At 47.8% G+C, this 19800-nt stretch overlaps 1 protein-coding gene across 7 annotated transcripts in view; it reads right to left on the reverse strand.

Annotated features, from left to right (window-relative positions):
• Nucleotides 1-268: 268 nt before the first annotated feature.
• SLC8A3 (solute carrier family 8 member A3) overlaps nt 269-19800 on the reverse strand; it is a 115776-nt gene continuing 96244 nt past the window's right edge. For 4 of the 7 annotated variants that reach the window (XM_041460062.1, XM_041460061.1, XM_041460063.1 and 1 more), the window contains 5 exons: nt 14272-14289; nt 5480-5604; nt 4847-4946; nt 3421-3696; nt 269-3093 (listed from right to left, as the gene is read on the reverse strand). In XM_041460062.1, coding sequence (XP_041315996.1) covers nt 2717-3093; nt 3421-3696; nt 4847-4946; nt 5480-5604; nt 14272-14289 — 896 coding nt within the window. In that variant the 3' untranslated portion in view covers nt 269-2716. The remainder of the gene's footprint in view (nt 3094-3420; nt 3697-4846; nt 4947-5479; nt 5605-14271; nt 14290-19800) is intronic. The other 3 variants (XM_041460065.1, XM_041460064.1, XM_041460066.1) reach the window with 2 other exon arrangements.

Consider the following 19800-nt stretch of genomic DNA (forward strand, 5'->3'; position numbering starts at 1 on the left):
AGGGCTGCAGGTCCTCCCAGCAGCACCAAACCAGAAGGCTGGGGTGGTGGGGTGGGGGACCAAACCAGGCAGAGCCATTGCAACCAAGTCCAGGCAGCTGCCCCAAGGAAAACAGAAGCAAGCAGAGAGCAAGACCTGAAATGAAACAACAGCTTCAGAAAAAAAGCAAAAAATCCCCAAAGGCACCAAACCTGTTGTGTTTTTTTAGCTTGCATATTTTTTAATGGAGTAAAAAAAAAAAAAAAAAAAAGAACATGCCACAGATGTCAGCCTGGTGCAGATCACCCTTCTGCACGGAGGGCACCAGGGGCTCCATACAGTTCCCTCACGGCAGCCAGCCCTACCCCACACCCCTTCCCTGCAGTCAGCTGGAGAAGGAAGTGGATAAAAAGCACACGGTGGACACAGCACAAGCACAGAAGAGCACAGCAGCATCCCAGGCTGGGCTTTAACCAGGGATGGCTGTGCTGGCATGGGCAAAATAAAAGTTCAACAGACTCTGTACGTCCCAATTAAAAACAGCTACAACAACAATCTCCTCTTGAGAACTGCACGTTAAGCCCCCCAAAAAGCATTTGGGGACTCTTGTAATTTTTGCTTTAGTGTCACACATATGAGCTTTGAGGCTGATGGGCCACATGGCAGCAGCTGCTCTTGGTGGCTGCTGGCACTACTGGAGCCAGAAGGACCCACGAGCTCAGTGGGAGCCTGGCCTTGGGGTCTCTTGCCCATCTTTTTCAGGTCCTTCCCCAAAGGCATGGCAAAGGCAGGGTAAGGAGACAGGGTTGGATACTTCTTAGCTTCAAACCAAGTGGCTTTCACTCGTGGGCTCCCACCAACAAAGCTCTGGCTGCTCATCTCAGAAGGATCCCTCTTCTCTGCTTCATGTATACACATTTATATATAGATATCTGATTATTTTGTATGAAAATAAATGTTTTAAGAACCATCATTGCCTCCATCTAGTCACCTGCTATAATGTTACATCTTTTTGTCTATGACAATCTTGTTCCCATTGCTTTTTCCCTAATCCATGGGCACCTCCTCCCTACCTCCTAGGACAGCCAAAAGGACTGCAGCAGGCAGAACTGTACCTTTTGACAGCCCTCTCTTACTTGCTGCCTCCCAAAGTTTAGCTTATTTTAGGGAACTTGATGAAAATTGCTCCCTTTTACAGCACCTGTTTCATGATAGAAGAAATTATCTTCATTGCAAAAACACTTTACAAAGAGTAGGATTTTAACATTCTCTTACCGGGCTCTCAATTAAGAAATATGTTTCTAGATAGCACTGTTTATATAGATATAGGTATAGGTTTTATTTATTTTATTACCAACCCAACATTTCAATTTGCAGCTGTTGATGTAACTCATGACATACTCTCATGGTGGTGGGTTTTTTTCTTCTTTATCCTTAAAAAGAAATGCATTTCAAATTAAAATGATGCTTTTTTGTCTGTCTGGTGTTCCTAAAAGGTACTTGAGATGATGTAGGAGTCCTGGCGTGGGTGGCAGTTTTTAAGCCCGTACCTGTCAATGGCCTGGAGACCACCAGCGAGGTGCAGGTGCTCTGAAAAATGGAGTAGCAACGGAATGGAAGGGCAGCCACACCACGAATCTGGGTGGGATGGTGCTGGGAACATATGGGCACACTATCCATGTTCTCCTGAATTCATTTCCACCTCTGAGCAGGAGGACCACGCAGCAAACCTGTCACCACCACCATCCCAAGGAGCCAGTGCTGGTTTCCCTGTCCCCCTTGCTCCCCTCAGGGCAGGATGTTTTATTTCTTTCACAGTTGTAAATTAACATAATCTTCTCTCCCTGCAGTACCACGAGCTCAAAGTTAATTATACAAAGAGAAATGCCATAGTCAAAATATACATGACACATATTGTATTAGAAGGTTGGGGTTTTTCTTTCCTTCCTTTTTTCTTAGCCCAGGCAGGTGGTTGAGATGCTACATGCTCCAGCTTTTGTCACTAAATGTGTGTGACTGTGTGTCTGTGTTTGTATTAAAAATATATCAGTCTTGTGATGTTCTTAAAAAAGAAAGAAATGGAAGGCGGCAGGGGAGGAAACGGGTAATAGTGAAAAAGTTTTTTGACTGTGTCACAGTCTTTTGTGGCTTCAGAAATACACATGTTCAGTTCCAGCACTGACGGCAGCTTGAAGCTTTAACTTTTCAACATTTTTCAGATTAAGTAGTAAAAAAGAAAGAAAGAAAAAAAAGAATCAGCGTGCTCCCCCAGAACCAAAAAGCAACGAGCAAACAGAAAAAAAAAAGAAAAAAACCCCCACAAATTCCTGAATCAGATTTCTGCAATTCTCAACTAGTAAAAATGAGGATACATCTCCTTACAGTGGAGGGGTGCTCAGCAGGAAAGGAGATGACCCCCTATGGGAGAGGTGGCCTTTGGAGATGGTTGAAACTTCATAATTTCATTGAATAGGGTCAGTGCCTGGGTTTATTGTGTTTTATTTCAACACTTGCCATTGTTGCTTTCTTTTGTATCATTTTTGGATGGGTTTTGTCTCTTTGCTTTTTCACTCTGTGATGGTTTTGCCCTTTTGGCACACAGCTGTCCGACCGTCTGGGCAGCGGCAGCCCCTGGCAGACAGCCGTACCCTCCAGTGAAACCGCGCTTCCAGGACTGGTGTCCGGTGAGGTAACGGAGGAGGGGGTCCCTCCCCCGGCAGCACCGTCCCTCCGCCGCCTAAAACCCCTTGATGTAGCAATAGGCCTCCAGGGTGGCGAAGAGGATGTAGAGCAGCCAGAGGCTGACGAAGAGCAATGTCGTGGCCACTTTGCACCCTCGGGGGCCGCCCAGCTCCCCCCCAAGGTGGGGTCGCCGGCGGTAGAGGAGGACGCTGATGCAGATGAAGGCGAAGATGGTGAAGAGGGTGACGGAGAATGCCAGGGTGCCTGCTGACACCTGGAACTCCTGCCCCTGCGACGCCCAGTAGATCGCTGCCACTGACCACGCCAGCCCGATGCCCAGGAAGACGTTGACAGCGTTGCTGCCTGTGACGTTGGTGATGGATGCATCAGCGTACATGTCCTGGATGGCTGCGGCTTTGCTGGCGAAGGTGTCTGGGGTTGAGGGAGGAGGGAAGGAGAAATCACTGAGGGTCCAACAGGAGAAACAGACAACCCTTCATGCCTGGGGGGCAAGAGAGGCTCAGGTGTGTCACCAACCAGGTTAGGACACAGAGCAAGAGGTGCACAGGCCCCTCCTAGGTTCAGAGACCCCGTGTTGTCACAAAGCAAGGTGCAGACCTTGCCTGGGGACAGAACTTTGAGGATACCCTTCCCAGCCTGAGCCCCATCCCATGACAGAGCTTCTCCCCTGAAATCAGGAGCATCTCCAGAGGAGATGCTTCCACCTTCCACCCCATCCCCTCCCCATGGCCACCCCACCTGGTACAGAAGTGCCAAATGCGACGAAGACGACGGCAGTCACCGAGTCCTTGAGGCCAATGGTGCAGCCGAAGTGGGAGGCAAGGTCGCCGATGACAGCCGTGAGCATGCCGATGATGAGGATGGAGACGACGAAGCAGGCCCAGCCATTGCAGTACTCGGTGGGGGGCACGCAGGCAAACAGCACCTTCCAGAAGACTGTCAGGAAGTGCATCACGTAGTCAAAGCAGGACGGCAGGCGCTCCTCACCAGACTCATCCTCGTCCTCATCGCCTGCTGCAAACAACACAGAAGGAGAGGTCCAGCATTCATTCATTCCAATGGGGCAGCTCGTGATTGTCTTCTCCACCCCAAGGCTCCAGGGATTCTGCTCTACTGGGACAAGGTGGTGTGGTGCTAGCCACGACAGTGAATTGAAGGCACACCAGGTCCTTCAGTGATGGGTGAGGCTCAGCAAAAAGAGTATCTCCCAGGCACCCCAGAGCCCTCAGGGATGGGGAGTGATGTAATGGGGCGTTGTACCCACAGAAGGGCAGCCCTGTCCCCATCCATAGGCAGATAGTCAACCATGTCCCCATACACAGGAGATAGTCAACCTGTGGAAGGGCAGCCCTGTCCCCATCCATAGGCAGTCACACAGGAGATAGTCAACCTGTGGAGATCACTGTTGAGTGGCACGAAGTGGCATGAAGAAATTACACGGGCAAGTGATGTTTTGGGCCAAAACTAGCGGAAAGTAATAGAATTGGGAAACTGGAGAGATCTTTTGATCCTCCTGTTCCAGAGGAGGATCATCCACTGCCTCCTCTACAGCTGGGTGGAAAACACCCTTTTGAGGTAGATGCCAAACCAGCCATCAAGGAAAGGTTCAGAAAGATGCCCAACTGCCATTAATGGCATAGATATGCCTAAAATACCTTCCCCACAGCTGCCTAGCCCTGAAAGCAGTGAGCTCTCTCATCAGGCAACAGCTGGCAGGTCTCTGGGCCTTTTCCTTCACCAGCTGCTGCCTCATGAGACAACATCTCCAGTCTTCATGTGGTAACTCTCCCTATTCCCAGGAACTCCACTGGCTATGACAGGACATCTCCCAGTAGGAACTACCTGCACTGGCCAGGATCCCAGCCAGGATGGGATTTTGCTGCCTGCACACTGCTCATCAGATCACTGAAGCAGCAGGAGCACTGCCAGCTGACGCAGCCTTTGAAAACTGGCCTTCTGGAGGGCTCTGCACCAGAAGATGGATCTCCTGGGCTCCTCACTAATGCACCTGCAAGATCCCACTATATTTGGAGCAGAGGAGCTCTTTGGACTGGCTTTGCTGATGGATGACCACAGCTGAGCATCACTGGCCAGGGAGATGCTGTCATTCCAGGCTGCATGAATCCTGTGGATGTTCGTATGGATGTTCTGATGTCCCGCTCACCTGCGCTCACAGTAATGGCCTCCATGAACTGGTCCCTCCAGGAATGTGTCCCTACAACCAAAGCCAGGTTTGTCTTCCTAATCAGTTTGTCCACGGTGCTCTGTTGAGGGAATAAAGATGCACAGCAATTAAACCAGCTGCTAGTAGGCAAGGATGATCTTGCAGTGCACTGTGGTCTCACAGACCCTTTCCAAACTATGGAAGTGTCACAAGCACTCTCCTACCAGCTAGATTAGGCCATGACTAGGGCTGAGCCCACCTTCTCACTGGACTGGCTGATCCAGACCTCACCAGAGCCAGTTTGTTTGCCACACCTCAATCCTGATTAAGTTCCTTCTTCCCTCAACCCTGCCTGACCAGAGACAGCTTTGCTCCTACATCCTCCTGCCCACTGGCTTCTTCTGCTTCCAGCAGGGCCTTCTAGCCTTTCTCCATCCACTCCCACCAACCAGCAGCTGCTACTTTTGACATTTCTTGTAGACTTCACCCACCCTTTACTGCATTACATACTTCTTTTCCTCTCTCAACAGCCCTTTTCCTGCAAATGCTGCCCCCTCAGTCCTGCTCTCCAAGGCTGCTCGACAGTGCCACATGGCTTTCCCCTCCTGGAGGACCCTTAGGACACCCACTAACCTTGAACTCATAGGACTCCTCAATGATGACTTCCAGTTTGGGGTGCTCTCCGAGTATTGGCTTGCCCATCTCTGCAATTCTCTTGGCTTCCTCCTCTTCAACTGTCATCTTCCTCTCAGCCACCTCTGTGGAAGCAAGGCCAACACCAAGCTGTGGGCAGCAGCCCTGGACCTCCAGGGCACCATGGGGGCTTGACTGCAGGGCCTGAGCATGAGTTTATGCAGCCCCCTCACTCAGCAGTTTGGGGGGCAGTGGTGGGGTGTTGGACCACAGAAACAAATGACCAAGATTTCTGAATAGCAGTCACCAAGAACATAGGCAATGCATTTTAATTTATCAACAAAAAAACCCCTTGAATGTTTCTTCAGTCTGCATTGGTGCTCTCAATTGACACTCTCCCATCACCCCTACAGCAGCCACAGTTTAGGGGAGACCGAGGTACCAAATCATTCTGCCATTTGGCAGAAGTGCCCTTTAAGACACTTCTAACACACACTCCCTCATTTGAATTAACAAGAGACAGAGCCTTTTTTCCCCCTTTGAGTAGAAAATCTTGGTTGGCTCCTTGTGCCACTCAGTGCTTGATCTAACACTGACACACATAGTCACAACCACATGTAAACCACACATGAATTGGAAAAATGAACAAGAGGTAATGAAACAAGTAGTTTTTTCCATTCATAATGCTGTGAAGGTGCTAAGGCACTGGAACAGGGTGTCCAGAGAAGACGTCAATATCCTGTCCCTGGAAGTCCAAGACCAGGTTGGATGTGGTATTTGAGCAACCTAGGGAATGGTGTCCATGGGAGTGGGATTGAAACCAGATAATCTTTAAGATTCCTTCCAACATATTCCATTCTGTAATTCCATATTTAGTTTCTACTGAAGGAAACTAAACCAGGACCCCGGGTCAGAAGCATGCTGAGATGACCCTGTGTCAGGCTCAATGTTGCTGATGACCCAGCTAACCCAGCAAGGTGCCTCAAGAGCGTTCTGGTTGCCCAGATGGGAAGGAGCATCCCAAACAGTAGAAGGATGCCTAGGTCTGGCCCAGGTCTTCTCTTCCACCCACATGCCTAAGTGCAGGAATATGCTGAGGGGCTCTCTGTAAAACTGATGCCTCAAGAAAGGGGCTGGGTTTCCCTGGCTTTCCCGTGCCTGAGCAGTCAGGGTGTACAAGCTGCAATACAGGGCCCAGCTGGGCCTGGGAGTGCAAGCTGGAGCTCTTTAGAACCTGGGAAGGCATATCACAAAGGCAGAGCATCTTGTTCTGGCTAAGCAGTGGGTGAGATGTTACCTGAGGTTTCCTGTAGAGGTTACAAATGCCCAGGTAATGCCTCAGATGTGATTAATCCCATGTGGACTCCAGCAGATCTCATACTTCATACTAAAACTCACATAGAAATTATGCAGTGAAATCTGTTTATAAACTCTGACTTCTGTCTTCATCTGCCTGGCTAGATTGACGGCAAAGACTGTGTGCCTTGCAAGACCTTCAGTTTATAAAACATAACTCCTGTGGCAGGTGACATTATTGTAACCCATCACAGAAACAGAAAAGTTGCATCCATCATTTAAAATCAATGATGTACATCAAAACCATCACTGCCTAGCTCCAAGACAGCATCGTCTGGTTTTAGGAATCCCTGCTAAGTTTAGAAAAAAGTTACACAGGCAGAGGAAAACAGCACCTGGAGAAGAAGAAGGGCAAGCAGGATGCTGGGGGATGAAGGGGGCACACTTTTTCACTGAAAGGTTAGTTAAGCATTGGAATGGGCCACCCAGGAAGGTGATGGAGTCACCATCCCTGGAACAGATCAAGAAACAACTGGATGTGGCAGTGCTATGGTTTAGTTGACATAGTGCTGTTTGGTCAAAGGTTAGACACAATCATCTTGGAGGTCTTTTCCAACCTTAATGATTCTATGATTACATGATTCTTTGAAAATGTTCTGCTTTACACTACACTTGGAGGCATGAATTGATGGTTATCAAGAACAAGATGCAAGGTGCTCATATTCACTGGAACAAGGAGTCAGGTATCATGTACATCTCTTCTTCTAAGACACAGAACAAGAAAGTTCAGTGTCTTGCTCTCCCTGGGAGTGTGTGAAGATAAGCTGTATCCATTGATGAAAATGCAGCTGCTCACACATCAGTTGCCATAGCACATATGACATGACTTTGCTTCTGTATGAGCTCCCCATAACCTGAAAGTCAGGGGCAAAGGTACCCTCAGCTCCACAAAACCTAGCTTGGCAGATGAGCTTGAGCACGTGCCAACATGTGCTGACAATACAGAACTGAGCAAAAGCACTACAGCCATCCCAGCCGGGTTGCAAAGCCCAGACTTGGTGGCAGTCTGACTCACTACAACCTTCCCTGGAATAAATACATTTGAAAAGCTGTGGTCACAGTTGGCAGCGCAGTCCTTTAGGCTTCTGCCCACTGGCTGCAGTTGCAGAGTGCAGAGGAAATGCTCTGAAAATAAGGAATATCAGGCAGCATTTCCTCAGCTTAACTCCAGGAGAAATGATGCAATGAAAGCTCAATCCCCAATCTAACCGATTTGACAAAAGCCTTTGGCATGGTGAGAGAACAGAGTCTCACGCAAATGTTATGCCTCTAGGCAAGGCTGAACTGCAGGCAGGTCTGTAGCACATGCAGTGCAGTAAGTTTTTTTATCTCCATAGGAAATGGTATCCAACACAGCTTTATCCCAGAAGCTGGCATGTTGCTTATGCTAATTTATGTACTTGCACCGGGCAGGACAGTGAGAGATGTGAATCCCTCCCTGAGGAGGAAGATCTTCTGTGTCTCTTTGTGTGTTTTGCTGCGTCCAGGGCTGTTGGGCAGGCTGCATGGGAACGCCTGTGTCCACAGGACCTTGCACCTTCTAGTATGTGGCTTTGTTGTCTCTGCAAGCCACCTGTGGATCACCTACTGATGCAATAATCAAGGCAATCACTTGCCAGGCAGCTCTTAGAGTAAATCAAGAAACACAACCATGTCCAAGAGTGTCTGTCAGCCTAGGGGCTAGATGCTAGTATGAGCATGGGACCGGATACTCCACAAAGTGAAGGTGGTAGGAATCCTGCTATTCCAGAAGGCACCTTGCCAGCAGACTAAGTGCCACCAGAGGCACCTCCAAGCCCTAGGTAAGCCACCTGGAGAGAAGAGACAAGATGACTGGCAATGGAGACCTTCAGCCTACTGACAGCACACCCACGGAGACATGGATAAGGGAGACACTGATGTCACCTCCTCTTCCATGTGTACAGTGAACTGGGGTGCAGAGAGAAGAACAGGGGCACCCAAGATGGCACACCAAGGGCATCCTGTGGGGACAGATGATTGAACATGACTGCCCAGCTAAGTCTTTCCATGTCAGCTAAAGGCAAACCACAGAGAACAGGCACAGGGAGCACGTCCAAATGGGTACCTCATAGAAATGTTAATAGTGGAAGCTTTTGGATAAGGAAGAAAGAAGGTAATTCCTTAATGTCTCATTAAAAAGCAGTCACATTTGTGAACGTGCAACAGGAAAGCAAAGCACAGAAACCTAACCTAAACCTAAATTTCAAAGCTGCATCTGAAAACATTTAAACTGCAATTGTGTTTTCACTGAGGCTCCATCCTAATGTAGGAGAAAAACACAAGACTCCCATGTCTTGCTCAATGCACTTATGCAAGTGACCCACAGGTGCTAAATACCAGGCTGCTGACTGTGCTCTGAAATTAAGGCAGTGTCAGGAAGGACAAATTTAAGAGTTCAGCTGATATTTTTGATCCAGAGCCTATACTTGCCACACAGTTAAGGTGGGGAGCTAAGCACTTTCAAATAGCAATATGAAGCACCTACATGATTCCACCAGTTCTGCCTACCTACTGTTTAGAACACATGAGCATCTTGTGGCGGGAATCAGTGTCAACCTCTACAAAACACCACATCCCACCCTAAACCTGCTCCAGGTCTGTTGGGTCTGCCTGTTTCAGTGGAATGCTGAGGGCTGAGTTGAGCCTGTGTGTAATGACCCAACAGCTGAGAAGGAATACACTCTTGCAAAAAACCCAGTGGCAGAGAACAATCCCAATGCTCTGGCATTTCAGGGAAGCACTTCAGCCAGCACAGGGTGTACCAGCCTGCCTATAGAGCCACAGGAGGTTGCTATCCTCCCTTGCTTCCATCAATCCTTGCAATCCATCAGGCTGCTCGCTTACAGCAAATGTGGAACATGCTCCCACACAGTCTGGTGTACGGCTGGGGTCTTGGAGGGCTCCTCCAGGAAGCAGAGACAGAACATCTGTGATGTGTGTCACACATCACCCCAGTATGGCAGCCTGCAAAGAACACTACTAAGGGCTGAGATAAATAAAACACAAAGTAAGGGGGAGTGAGGATGGGGGGATTGTATGCTGGGAGAGAGATATTAATTTGGAAGGTCAAGTCTGTCAAGGTGAATGCTGCCAAGCTGCAGCTTAATTATTAACTAGCCTGATTTCTGTTTGTATCTGCATCAGTACCTACTTTTCAATGTGGATTGCACCCTGGACTCCCTGCTGTCAACTCCAATTAAGCCTGATAAGGTCTGGCTGTGCCTATCAAGAACAGAGCTTGCCAGGGCCTTCTGGGCTGCCTCCACCTCCTCCCTGAGAAGGAGAAGGTGGCAGAGAGGGGTCCCCTAGACCCTGTCTGCTCTGGCAGTTAAGTATGTGCTACCTTTGAGTGTTAGGAACCTCTCTGGGCTGCAGGAGCACACACAGGCTGCTGAGGCCAGGCAAGCTGGGGCTGCTGTGCCAGCTGCTGCACCAAGGTACCCTGCTCCTGGTGCCAGGGAGCCAATGAGTTAGAGGGAATATTCTACAAGCAGGTGAGACAACAGTCTGGTAAAATCAAAAGGCTGGGTGGGAGGAATGAGGATCAAGTATGCTTTTGCTTTTGCTGTAGCAACAGCCACAGCTGATACTCACTAGGTGCTGGACTGTGAAGGAAGCAAGAGAAATTCTTGGATAAACCACTCCATGCTCTCATTCCGCTTGGCTCAGACCCTTAAAGCTATGACAGACAAGGGGGCTGAGCAGATCCTGGTTATGGTCCTGCCGCTGCTGTGCTCTGCAGCCCTGGGCATGTCTCTGCCATGCTCACCGCTCAGGTTTCACCCCACGTCTGTCTCAGTCTGCCTCTCTCAACTTACATCTGCAGGGCCATCCCAGGACTTGAGCCGCAGTGATCTGCAAAGCACTTTCAGACCTGCACATGACAGGCCATTCCTTGGGGTCAAAATACTGTAAGCATATCCCCCCTCACTGTATTTCTCCCAGGGAAAGGGAGCACTGAGATATGTTCCCACATCATGCATTGCTTGCCCACTCAACCTCCTTCAGACTGGGGGGATCAAACAGGAACTAGACATTGCCTGTGGCCTCTTGGACACATTACAAATCAAAGTTAGATAAAGTCCATTTCTGTGGTGTAATCTGGCCTCTGCATCTTTTGAGCTGATGGCAATGATGAGCTTTTGGCAATGGGAAGGCCCTGTAACACCATTAGAGAGGTAGATTCTCATCACCTAGGCAATGCTGTAAAACTACCAAACAACCATGGAGCAGTTTGTATTCCCTGACACTTGCTGAATAAATTGGACTAAAACCAGTAATGTATTCATGAAAGATTGCTATGAAGGCCATTTCACATTCTTCAAGCTATCTTGTCTCCATGCATTTCTGGAGGAGGAATGTATCTGCATGAAGGTCACCCCTTTTGGAGACTATGCTGCTAGGAAGAAATTAAAACAATTAAAATGGGATCCTTTTTTTTGTTGTGGCTTAATAAGAAATAACCCTGGCTAAACAAAGTAAATAGAGAGCATGAATGAGTTCTTCTCTCCAGAGCACTGTCAAGCTGTCAGTCATAAGTGGAGAAGACTTCTGGCTAAAAGACACTCTGGCTTTGGAGATTAGCATATGGATATGCCCTTTATGGAAGAACATGCTCACATACAAGCACTGGAGCCCAGGCTGCCTTCTAAAATGTAAGGAATCTGCTTACTTAGCCCTGAAAGCTATTTTTGAGACATGATACATCCCGTATACATGCCCAGCATTCCTTAATGGTAACTGGGAAATGATGCACATTCATGAGAGAGAGGCTAAGGCACAGGGCTGGGAACTGAGCATTATTCCACTCCTGGCTCTGCCTTGAGATTGCTGCTGACATGACCATCCCTGTCTGGCCAGACAACTGGCATCTCAATCTTTCCCACTGCTAAGTGGACATGGGAGTTTTAATGCATAAATAAAGAAATATATTTGGAAATAATTTCTTGGAACTGGATGAATATACAGAAATTATGATATAGAAGTATCTACCATTTAGATAATTCCATAGCCCTTTAAGGATCTAGATCACTTGAGCCCAAGATCTTTCAAGCAAAGGCTGCACTCAAGCTTTCAGTGACTTTTGCAAAGGCTGGAAAGACCTTGAGAGCAGCTCTTCCACTGCTGGCAAAGGCAGGGACAACTGGAGTACCTTTGCACTTTGGTATCAAGTATTTCCCTGTGTAAACAATATAAAGAAAGATCATTGCCAGTGTCAAAACAGAAGGTTAAAAAAACCACCCAGACTCTCCACAGTTATGCCACACTACTCTAAAGCCTGAACAGTTGGCGTTGGACACATGGCCAAGCATTGCATGGCCTTGCAAGTCTGGCTCAGAGACAGAAGAAATTTGGAAGAAATAAATGCTGAGCAGAACTGGTGCCCTGCCCAGTTACTTCACCTTGTATAAAATTCACAGCCCTGTTTTCCTTGGGAGAGCCCTGCAAGGCTGGGGGGCCAAAGTCACGATTCCTCATTTCTTCCCAGGTAAGGGCTCTTGGGACAAGAGAGGCATTGTCACTTGGGCTCATCCATTAGGGCACCCACACTTTCTGTGAAGAGAAGGGATCACTCTTGTGATCCGGGGCTGTGCAGCTGCTGGCCCTGCAGGGGCTGCCAAAGCAGTGCCATGGGAAGGGGAATGCCCCAGGGCTGCAGAGGAGAGCCAGGGCACCCAGCAGCCCCAGGGACACATCCCCAGGAATGGGATGGTGCCCAGGAAGAGCTGTACAAGCTGCTCCAGGAAGCAAGGGATGAGGTGTGGGACAGACAGATTCCACTGGAACATTCAATAATGCAGTTTTTAAACAAAGATTCCCATGCGCCGGTGTAACCTAAATCTAACATGACATGGACTAAACGAGGACGTCGCTTCTCTCCCCGCTGATCAGCCGTGATTGCTGCTGAGTGACACTCCAGCACGTGCCTGCTTGCCGGCCTGCTGCTGGATTGAAGCACGTGTGGGGGCCGAGCACCACGAGCCCAGCACCCGTCACATACACAGAGAGCACCCTGAGGCATCTGGGCAAGGGGGGCACCCCAGGGACCCCTCACCAGACAGAGAGGAGGCTCTCCCTTATGAACCGAAAAGTAACTTTTCATAGCTGATGATTAACTTCTCCAACAACAGCTGCCAAAAGCAATCAGCCTGGATCAAAACAGAGGGAGGAAAGTTATGTTATTTTAATAGGAATTATTTGGTTCCCGGGGTTCTGATCAAATTAGGCAGCTACTGAATTAAAGCAATGAAATTACTGGGAAGGAGGCTGTGCTTAACTCATTTCCAGTCCTCTTGGATCTGAAGAAGTAACAAAGGAAACCGTCCAAACCATTCCGAGGAGTTTTCCATAAACACCCTAAGCTGGTATTTGGGGAACTGGGGATTTCTGCCTGCCACTAGCAATTTTCTAATTAGTCCAATAGCCAATGGGCTCAGGACATCCCCTGTGCAGCAGATTTGGCATCCTCTGAAAAGGGGCCAGACTGAAGGCTGCGTGGCAGATGCTGCTCCTTGGATTTGCACACAGCTCAGGCATCATGAATGCTTTGGTTTTCAGCTCTGCTCGCAAACCTGTGGGATTTCAAGCTCCTCTCTGCAACCTCCATGCCCACCCTTATCTTTCAAGAAATGCTTCTTTAGTGGAAATTGAACAGTAATCGCATCTGGAATTGAAAGAATAACCACAATACAGGAGGCATACACTGCACCACAGCAGGATAAAGACAGACCAGTGTAACGGGGATTTCAGGCAAGGAAGAGGGGCTCTGTATCAATACACATGAAATCCTGACGCAGGGACAGGAGATGCAGAGTGCAGAACCAGAGCTGAGGGTGAGGAGGGAAATGGTGCTGATCATATTCTGGTAATACAGCTCTGGTGCTGTGCACACCCTGGGGACCCCCTTGGATAGGAGGTGGAGAGCACAGGGGTGAAGGCACTGAGGGGTGACATGTGACCCTCCATAGGAAGGGGACACCTGCACAACCTTGTACCCTCACCCACCCCAGGCAACACTGTCCCACACTGCAGAAATGCCCCCTCCCTGCAGAAATCCCCATCTTCCCCCATGCATCAGCACAACCCAAGCACCAGAGTTGCCTAACGAGAGGCTTGAGTAACAGCTTCAGACCAGGTATAGCTGCATGTATTGCTTTGCAACTCTGTCTGGATCATTTCCCCCAGACTGCAAGGAAAAATCTGGAATATGGGAAATGCTCTCAGATGTCAGTCAATCAATCAATCAATCAATCAATCACTGTTATTTTCTTAATTGTACTGCTCTTAACTGAACTAGACACAAACATCATGAGCTGAGGTTGTCTACAACATAACAAACACAAGCAGGGAGGATCTGACCAAAAGGGACAAAAAGAGAGCCAGAGCAGCAAGAGGAAAGGAGAAAAAGCACTTACCTTGTGTGAGCAGCAGGGCTGTGGTGAAAGAACATGAGAAAGACAGAGAGAGAAAAGAAAAAGAGGGAAGAAGTTAATATCCAACAGGAAAAAGCTGTTTTGCAGATGAAGGCTGTCAGTGAGCAATGGACATGGTGCAAGGCAGCGTGCGAGCTCACCAGGGCTGCATGTTGGGCACAGGCTGGGCAGCAGACACCACAGCAGCAAGATGGAGAGGAGACTGGGTGCTCCAGGGAGCCCCACGGCACTGGCTCCCCAAGGTCACCCCTTTCCCCCCAACAAAGGCAAAGGGATGGGATGCAGCGGGGGGAAGTGGCAAGGAGGGGAAGGGAAAGGGGGGAAGGAGGGCAGTTACACTTGCCACTGGGGCCTGACACAAACCAAACTGACCCAAAGGCGTGGGAGGTGCCCCCGCCTAAGCTGGGTATGTGTGGTTGTGGTGGGGCTTGGCACAACTGAGGAGCCCCAGTAAACCTGCAGGCATTGAGAAGAGGTGATGGGCAGCTCATTGAGGAGAGCAGCATCAGAGGGAGGCACTAATTAAACAGATGGCCTTCAGTGTCAGAAGGGCCAGGGGATAACACAGCCATGCATCATCCCTCAGGATGATGCCCTGGCTCACCTACTCCTATCCCACACTCCATAGGTACCACTTTTAGAGGGTCAGGGTACCTAGAGGAGCTTAGCCACATGTAGAGCATCACTGTTTTAGTCCTCCTGGATCTCTTTGTTCCAAATTACTGATCTGCCTGACAGTGCTGCAGGGACACAGGCCATGCAATATCACCATAGTGGGATGCAACTGCCTGTCAGGAAATGTGGCTTCATGGTCTCAGGAAATGTAACTGCACAGTCCTCTGAGATTTGAAGTGGGAGAAAAAGAGGAGAAAGGAGCAAAGGTCCTTGCAAGGGATGACCTTACCCTGGCTCTCCATACAGACACAGCCCAGCCCCTTTGGGCAGTGACCCCCTCCTCTCTTGATTTCCCCACTCCCCAGAGCTGTCACAAAGAAACATCTGGCTGGATCCCTCTTAAGTGTAACCCACAGACAGCCACAGCCTACATCCAGGTATCAAACCAGCTACAGCAGAATCCATAGAGCTAAAAAACTCAAACGCTCTTTGAGAGGGGCCAAGCACCAAGTGTGTGCCTTAGCTTTAACTTCTACTTGTCTTTCAAACAGCAAACCAATCCCTGAAGACCTGGTTGCATGTGGTGACAGTATTGTAATTACTAACACTTATTATCATGCACTTTTAGTCTCAGAAGCTTAAAACTCTGTACAGAGTCAGTCCAGCCCTATTTGACAGATGGTGAAGCAAGCAAAAAGAAGCTAAAGGGAACATTTTGCAAACTCAGAAGTGGGCTGGAGTCCAAAAGTGCTGATTTTCCCAGACTTGCTGGTTCGGGCCTCTGAAAAGAAGGCACTTTTATATAGATGCACCCAATTGTATCTGTGCCATTTGAAAGTGATTTCCTAAGCAATTTATCAAAGGTTGCACAGCACATCCATGGCAGAGCCAGAGAAACTAATCCTGAGTCTTGACACTCAGTCACTTCCTTGCTCTGTTGAGCCACAACCATGGGCACAGCTTTCCCAACAGTCTGCAGAGAGACCCGGTTAAGATCTTCACCCACTGATCCATCTCCCCAGCTGTAAGAACTGTGGGCAAACCAAGAGATCTTCCTTGTCCATGTGGACAGGTAGAGGCACAGTGAAGGGTGAAATGAAGAGGCTCCTTGCTGAGCAACTCTTCTGTTTCAGGGTCAATTCCTTTTGAGAGTCAAAAACCTTGGGGAAACTATTCGTGAGTACATTCTGCATTAAGTACAGTACCACTGAGCCACAAGATGCAAAGGGATGTTTGCTCTGCCTGCACGTCCTGTCATCCACACACCTCTCCTTGAAGTCTCCAACAGGCTCGTCAGTACCCCTGGTTGCATGAATCTGGAGGTTCCTTATAGCTCTGTCCTGCTGCAATTCATGCTGTCATGTGACCTTCTTACTGTTCCATGGTCTTCTGGTTCTCCAGACAGTGTACAGAAATTTAATTTGCCTTTTGCAATTACAAGCATTAGTACAATGGGTCGATTTGGTGTTCAAATGTAATATAATGAAATATTACTGGGACCTAAGCTACTGTGGCTATTAAAAAAACGCATTGGTTCCTCATGTTTTTTAAAACTGTTATTATACTGCTCTGGGATTTGAGTTTATTTTTTTTTCCCCATTTGCTTGTGAGCCTGAAAAAGAACAATTTTTCTCCCTTTCACTTGTGATATGATACATGAATATTTGAAGAAGCCTATAAAGCTATGAATGAAACATCAAGAATACAGCATGCAGAAAGCCAAGGGATTATTTTATCTTTATATTTCTGAGTGAATGCTGTGCATGCAAGCAAGAAAATGATTTCACGGACTAAAGCTTTCTTCCTGCACACACATCTGCTAATGTGCCCTTAGCCCTGACCTGTAATGTTTCCTGACAGCCCATCTGGGGATGCTGTACCTGTACCAGCTTCACTGATGGCCTCCATGCTGTTCCCATCCCACAAGCCTCCCTCCACTCTCCCCATCCTGGGCTGCATCCCTCCAGTCCTCCCCAGGGCACCTCTCCCTCTCCTGCACTGCTGCTCTGCACATCACGCTCCTTATGGGGCCAAGCCAGGCCACCTCACTGCTCTTGGCATTTCAGGTAGTCTCAGAGGCTTAACATGTGTACTCTTACAGGAAACTGCTAAAATTAGCTCTGCAGCCAAATCCAAAATAGCAGTCCCAAGTATCCCTTACCTAACCCTTGCATGGTGTGATTGTGGACAAACACGTGTCCTGCAGATAAGGGGGCTGTGACGCTGACTCACCCAGGAGGACCCAAAGCCTTTAGCTCTGCATCTCTGTTCCTCCTTCACTGGGGTTTCTCTGCCCTGAAGGCTTGGTTTTGAGTAGGTGAAGTCAAAATTGCATGCATGAACTCTGCTTCCCTTGTAACCCCTGAAAATGGACAATTTAGACCTGAATTTTAAAAAGCTGTTAAAAATCTGTTTACTAATAAGCCATTTAATCTGCATGTAAAAACATGTATACTTTGAGGTCAAATTCTGCTGTGACATGCATGTTGGTGTGGGTTACAGATCAGGAATTTCATTACCTCCTGCTTTAACTCCAAAAAGCTTAAAGCAAGAGGAACCAGGTTTGAGATTGAAGCAGACCAGCAATCCAGCAGTCCTGTGTTTACAGCAAGCTGATGTGCTGAACCTTTTTCTAAACAGGGAAACATTTTTCTCTGCTGTTTACCTCACTGAGAGATTTGACTATGCTGCATGCTTTATTCTGGACTCATTCTTCATTAACATAAATCTTTTCTAATCAGTATCCCTAAAGACTCAGAGAAGCCACTGTGTAGATAAGAGGATCCTTGTTAAAGGCCTGGGATTTAGAGAGGGAGTTGCAATGAGGGAGAGGAGGATGAATTTTGAGGAAACTCTCAGTCACACAGCAGGGCAGTCACAGGACGCCGCAGGCAAAGAGAACACACTGCCTCCACCTCCTGCACACTCAAAGGTGACCAAGAAGCGACCATGTGAAACACAGGCTCCCTTCCCCAAAGAGATGATGGTCCTCCATCTTCCAGATGTAACTGTCCACAGGTTCTGCCTCCAGATTTTCTCACTGAGGTGAGTAAACTGTTTCCCTAATAGACTGAAGAGACCCATGCATGAGGGTTTTTACAGACTAAACAAGGCAGAGATTTTGCAGCATTAACCAGAATGCTATAATTATTGAAGTCAATAGCAGAGCTCTTGCAGACTCCAAGAAACTCCTCCCCATCAGGAAAATTAGCAGCATTCAGCCTAATCACAGAGCTGTGAGCAAATTATTAAACCTTGAAGAAATGAGGTAATAACAATCTAACATTTTTTTGCTACTCTCATCAGCAGCTGATGGAGTTGGTGAAGAAGGAGTTTCCTGGCATCTGTTCACATTTCAGAAAACTGCAGCACATGTATCAATACAGCTTACCTTAAACAGGTATGGATCTTTCTAACAAGTCAAATAATTTCATCAATATTTTGATACAGATAACTTGATGGATCAATCCAAGCTGGGAATCCTTCCTTCTTTGAAGTTCAATCCTTCCTCTGTGACTCCCAGTCACATCCTCCCTCTGGGCACAAAGCTTTCCCATCAGAGGTGCTGACACTTGATTAGAAGGAGATGTGCTATGAGATTTGTCTGCACCAGTTGATTCTGTGCTGGGAGGGCTGAGAAGACTTCAGACAAAATCCTCCCAAGCCAGGGCATGCCACCCAGCTGATAAAAGTGTTTGCCAGCCATCTGTACTCCCATTTCCAGCAAAGTCATATCTTGTGGGAGACATGCTTTCTGAAGCAAAACTTCACATGAAGGTTTTTCAGTCCCTTCCACAAAACATAGCCCTCAGACTCAGCCTTCAGGCATCAGCCCTGAGTTTTAATCTTCTACCACTGTGCCATGAATTCTCATGAGCTGATTCCCAGTAACCCTCATGCAACATATTTTTCCAAATGCCATTTGCACCATTATCTGCAATCAAGTGAAATCTTCCAAAGTAGCCTCACTTGCCGTTCAGGCTGTATCAAACTAAGTTTAGCCACAATTTAAGGAGAAGAGCAACTTCATCCAGGGAACACAAAGGAAGTTCTTCTCCTGTAATCCAGGGCTGAGGAAATACTGTAAAAGCTGATGTGTGAATAAAGTATTACTCCGGGACAGCAGCAAAATCTGCATTCTGAGTTATGAGCTGACATAATAGCAGAGATGCTATGAGAGCAAGAGTCAAACCAACAGACAGCATCTAGTCATAAAGGAAGACACTCGTTTCCCTGCAGGAACCCTTTAAAAAGGTGCTGACAAAAGGATGCCCAGAAATGTGGTGTAGGGTGCAGGGAAGTTGCAAAACCCTGCAGCTCTCAGTAAACAGGCATTCAGATTACATGACTTTGCATATGGAGGAAAAGTGAGACAAGAAGGATTTGAAGATTAATTTCTTAGAAATTGAGAGGACAAAAAAAGTCAGGAAACCTGGAAAATGGCCAGGAGGATAGAGAAAAGCAACATTTACCATCCTGGCCAAGCAAAGAATGTGAGTCTCTCTCTTTGATTTCTTTTTACTCATTCATTAAGATACAATAAGCTTGCAGCAAGCACCATCTTTGCCAGTGCTCTGTGCATCTGATATGCCATTACTGAGTCAGCACTGGTCGTGCTGGCTGGCAAGATACCAATCTCAGATCTGTTCTCATCTCCTTGAATTATTGGAGCACATCAACAAAAAGAGCTACTATAGTAAAACTACTTGATGTGATTTGTTTGGATGATCAGAAAGACTTTGAAAAACTCCAGCTGCAGAAAGTGATTGGTGAAAAAGAACAGATGACCTGTGAGACAAAGGAGATGTGGCATTTATGTAGCAGGAGTACATAGTCAGCTCTCCTTACTGCAAGGGTTAACAGCTGAGCGTCCCAAGGCTCAAAGCAGCATGACTC

This window comes from Pyrgilauda ruficollis, unplaced genomic scaffold (assembly GCF_017590135.1).
Source record: "Pyrgilauda ruficollis isolate IOZ18807 unplaced genomic scaffold, ASM1759013v1 scaffold14, whole genome shotgun sequence".
Classification (NCBI taxonomy): domain Eukaryota; kingdom Metazoa; phylum Chordata; class Aves; order Passeriformes; family Passeridae; genus Pyrgilauda; species Pyrgilauda ruficollis.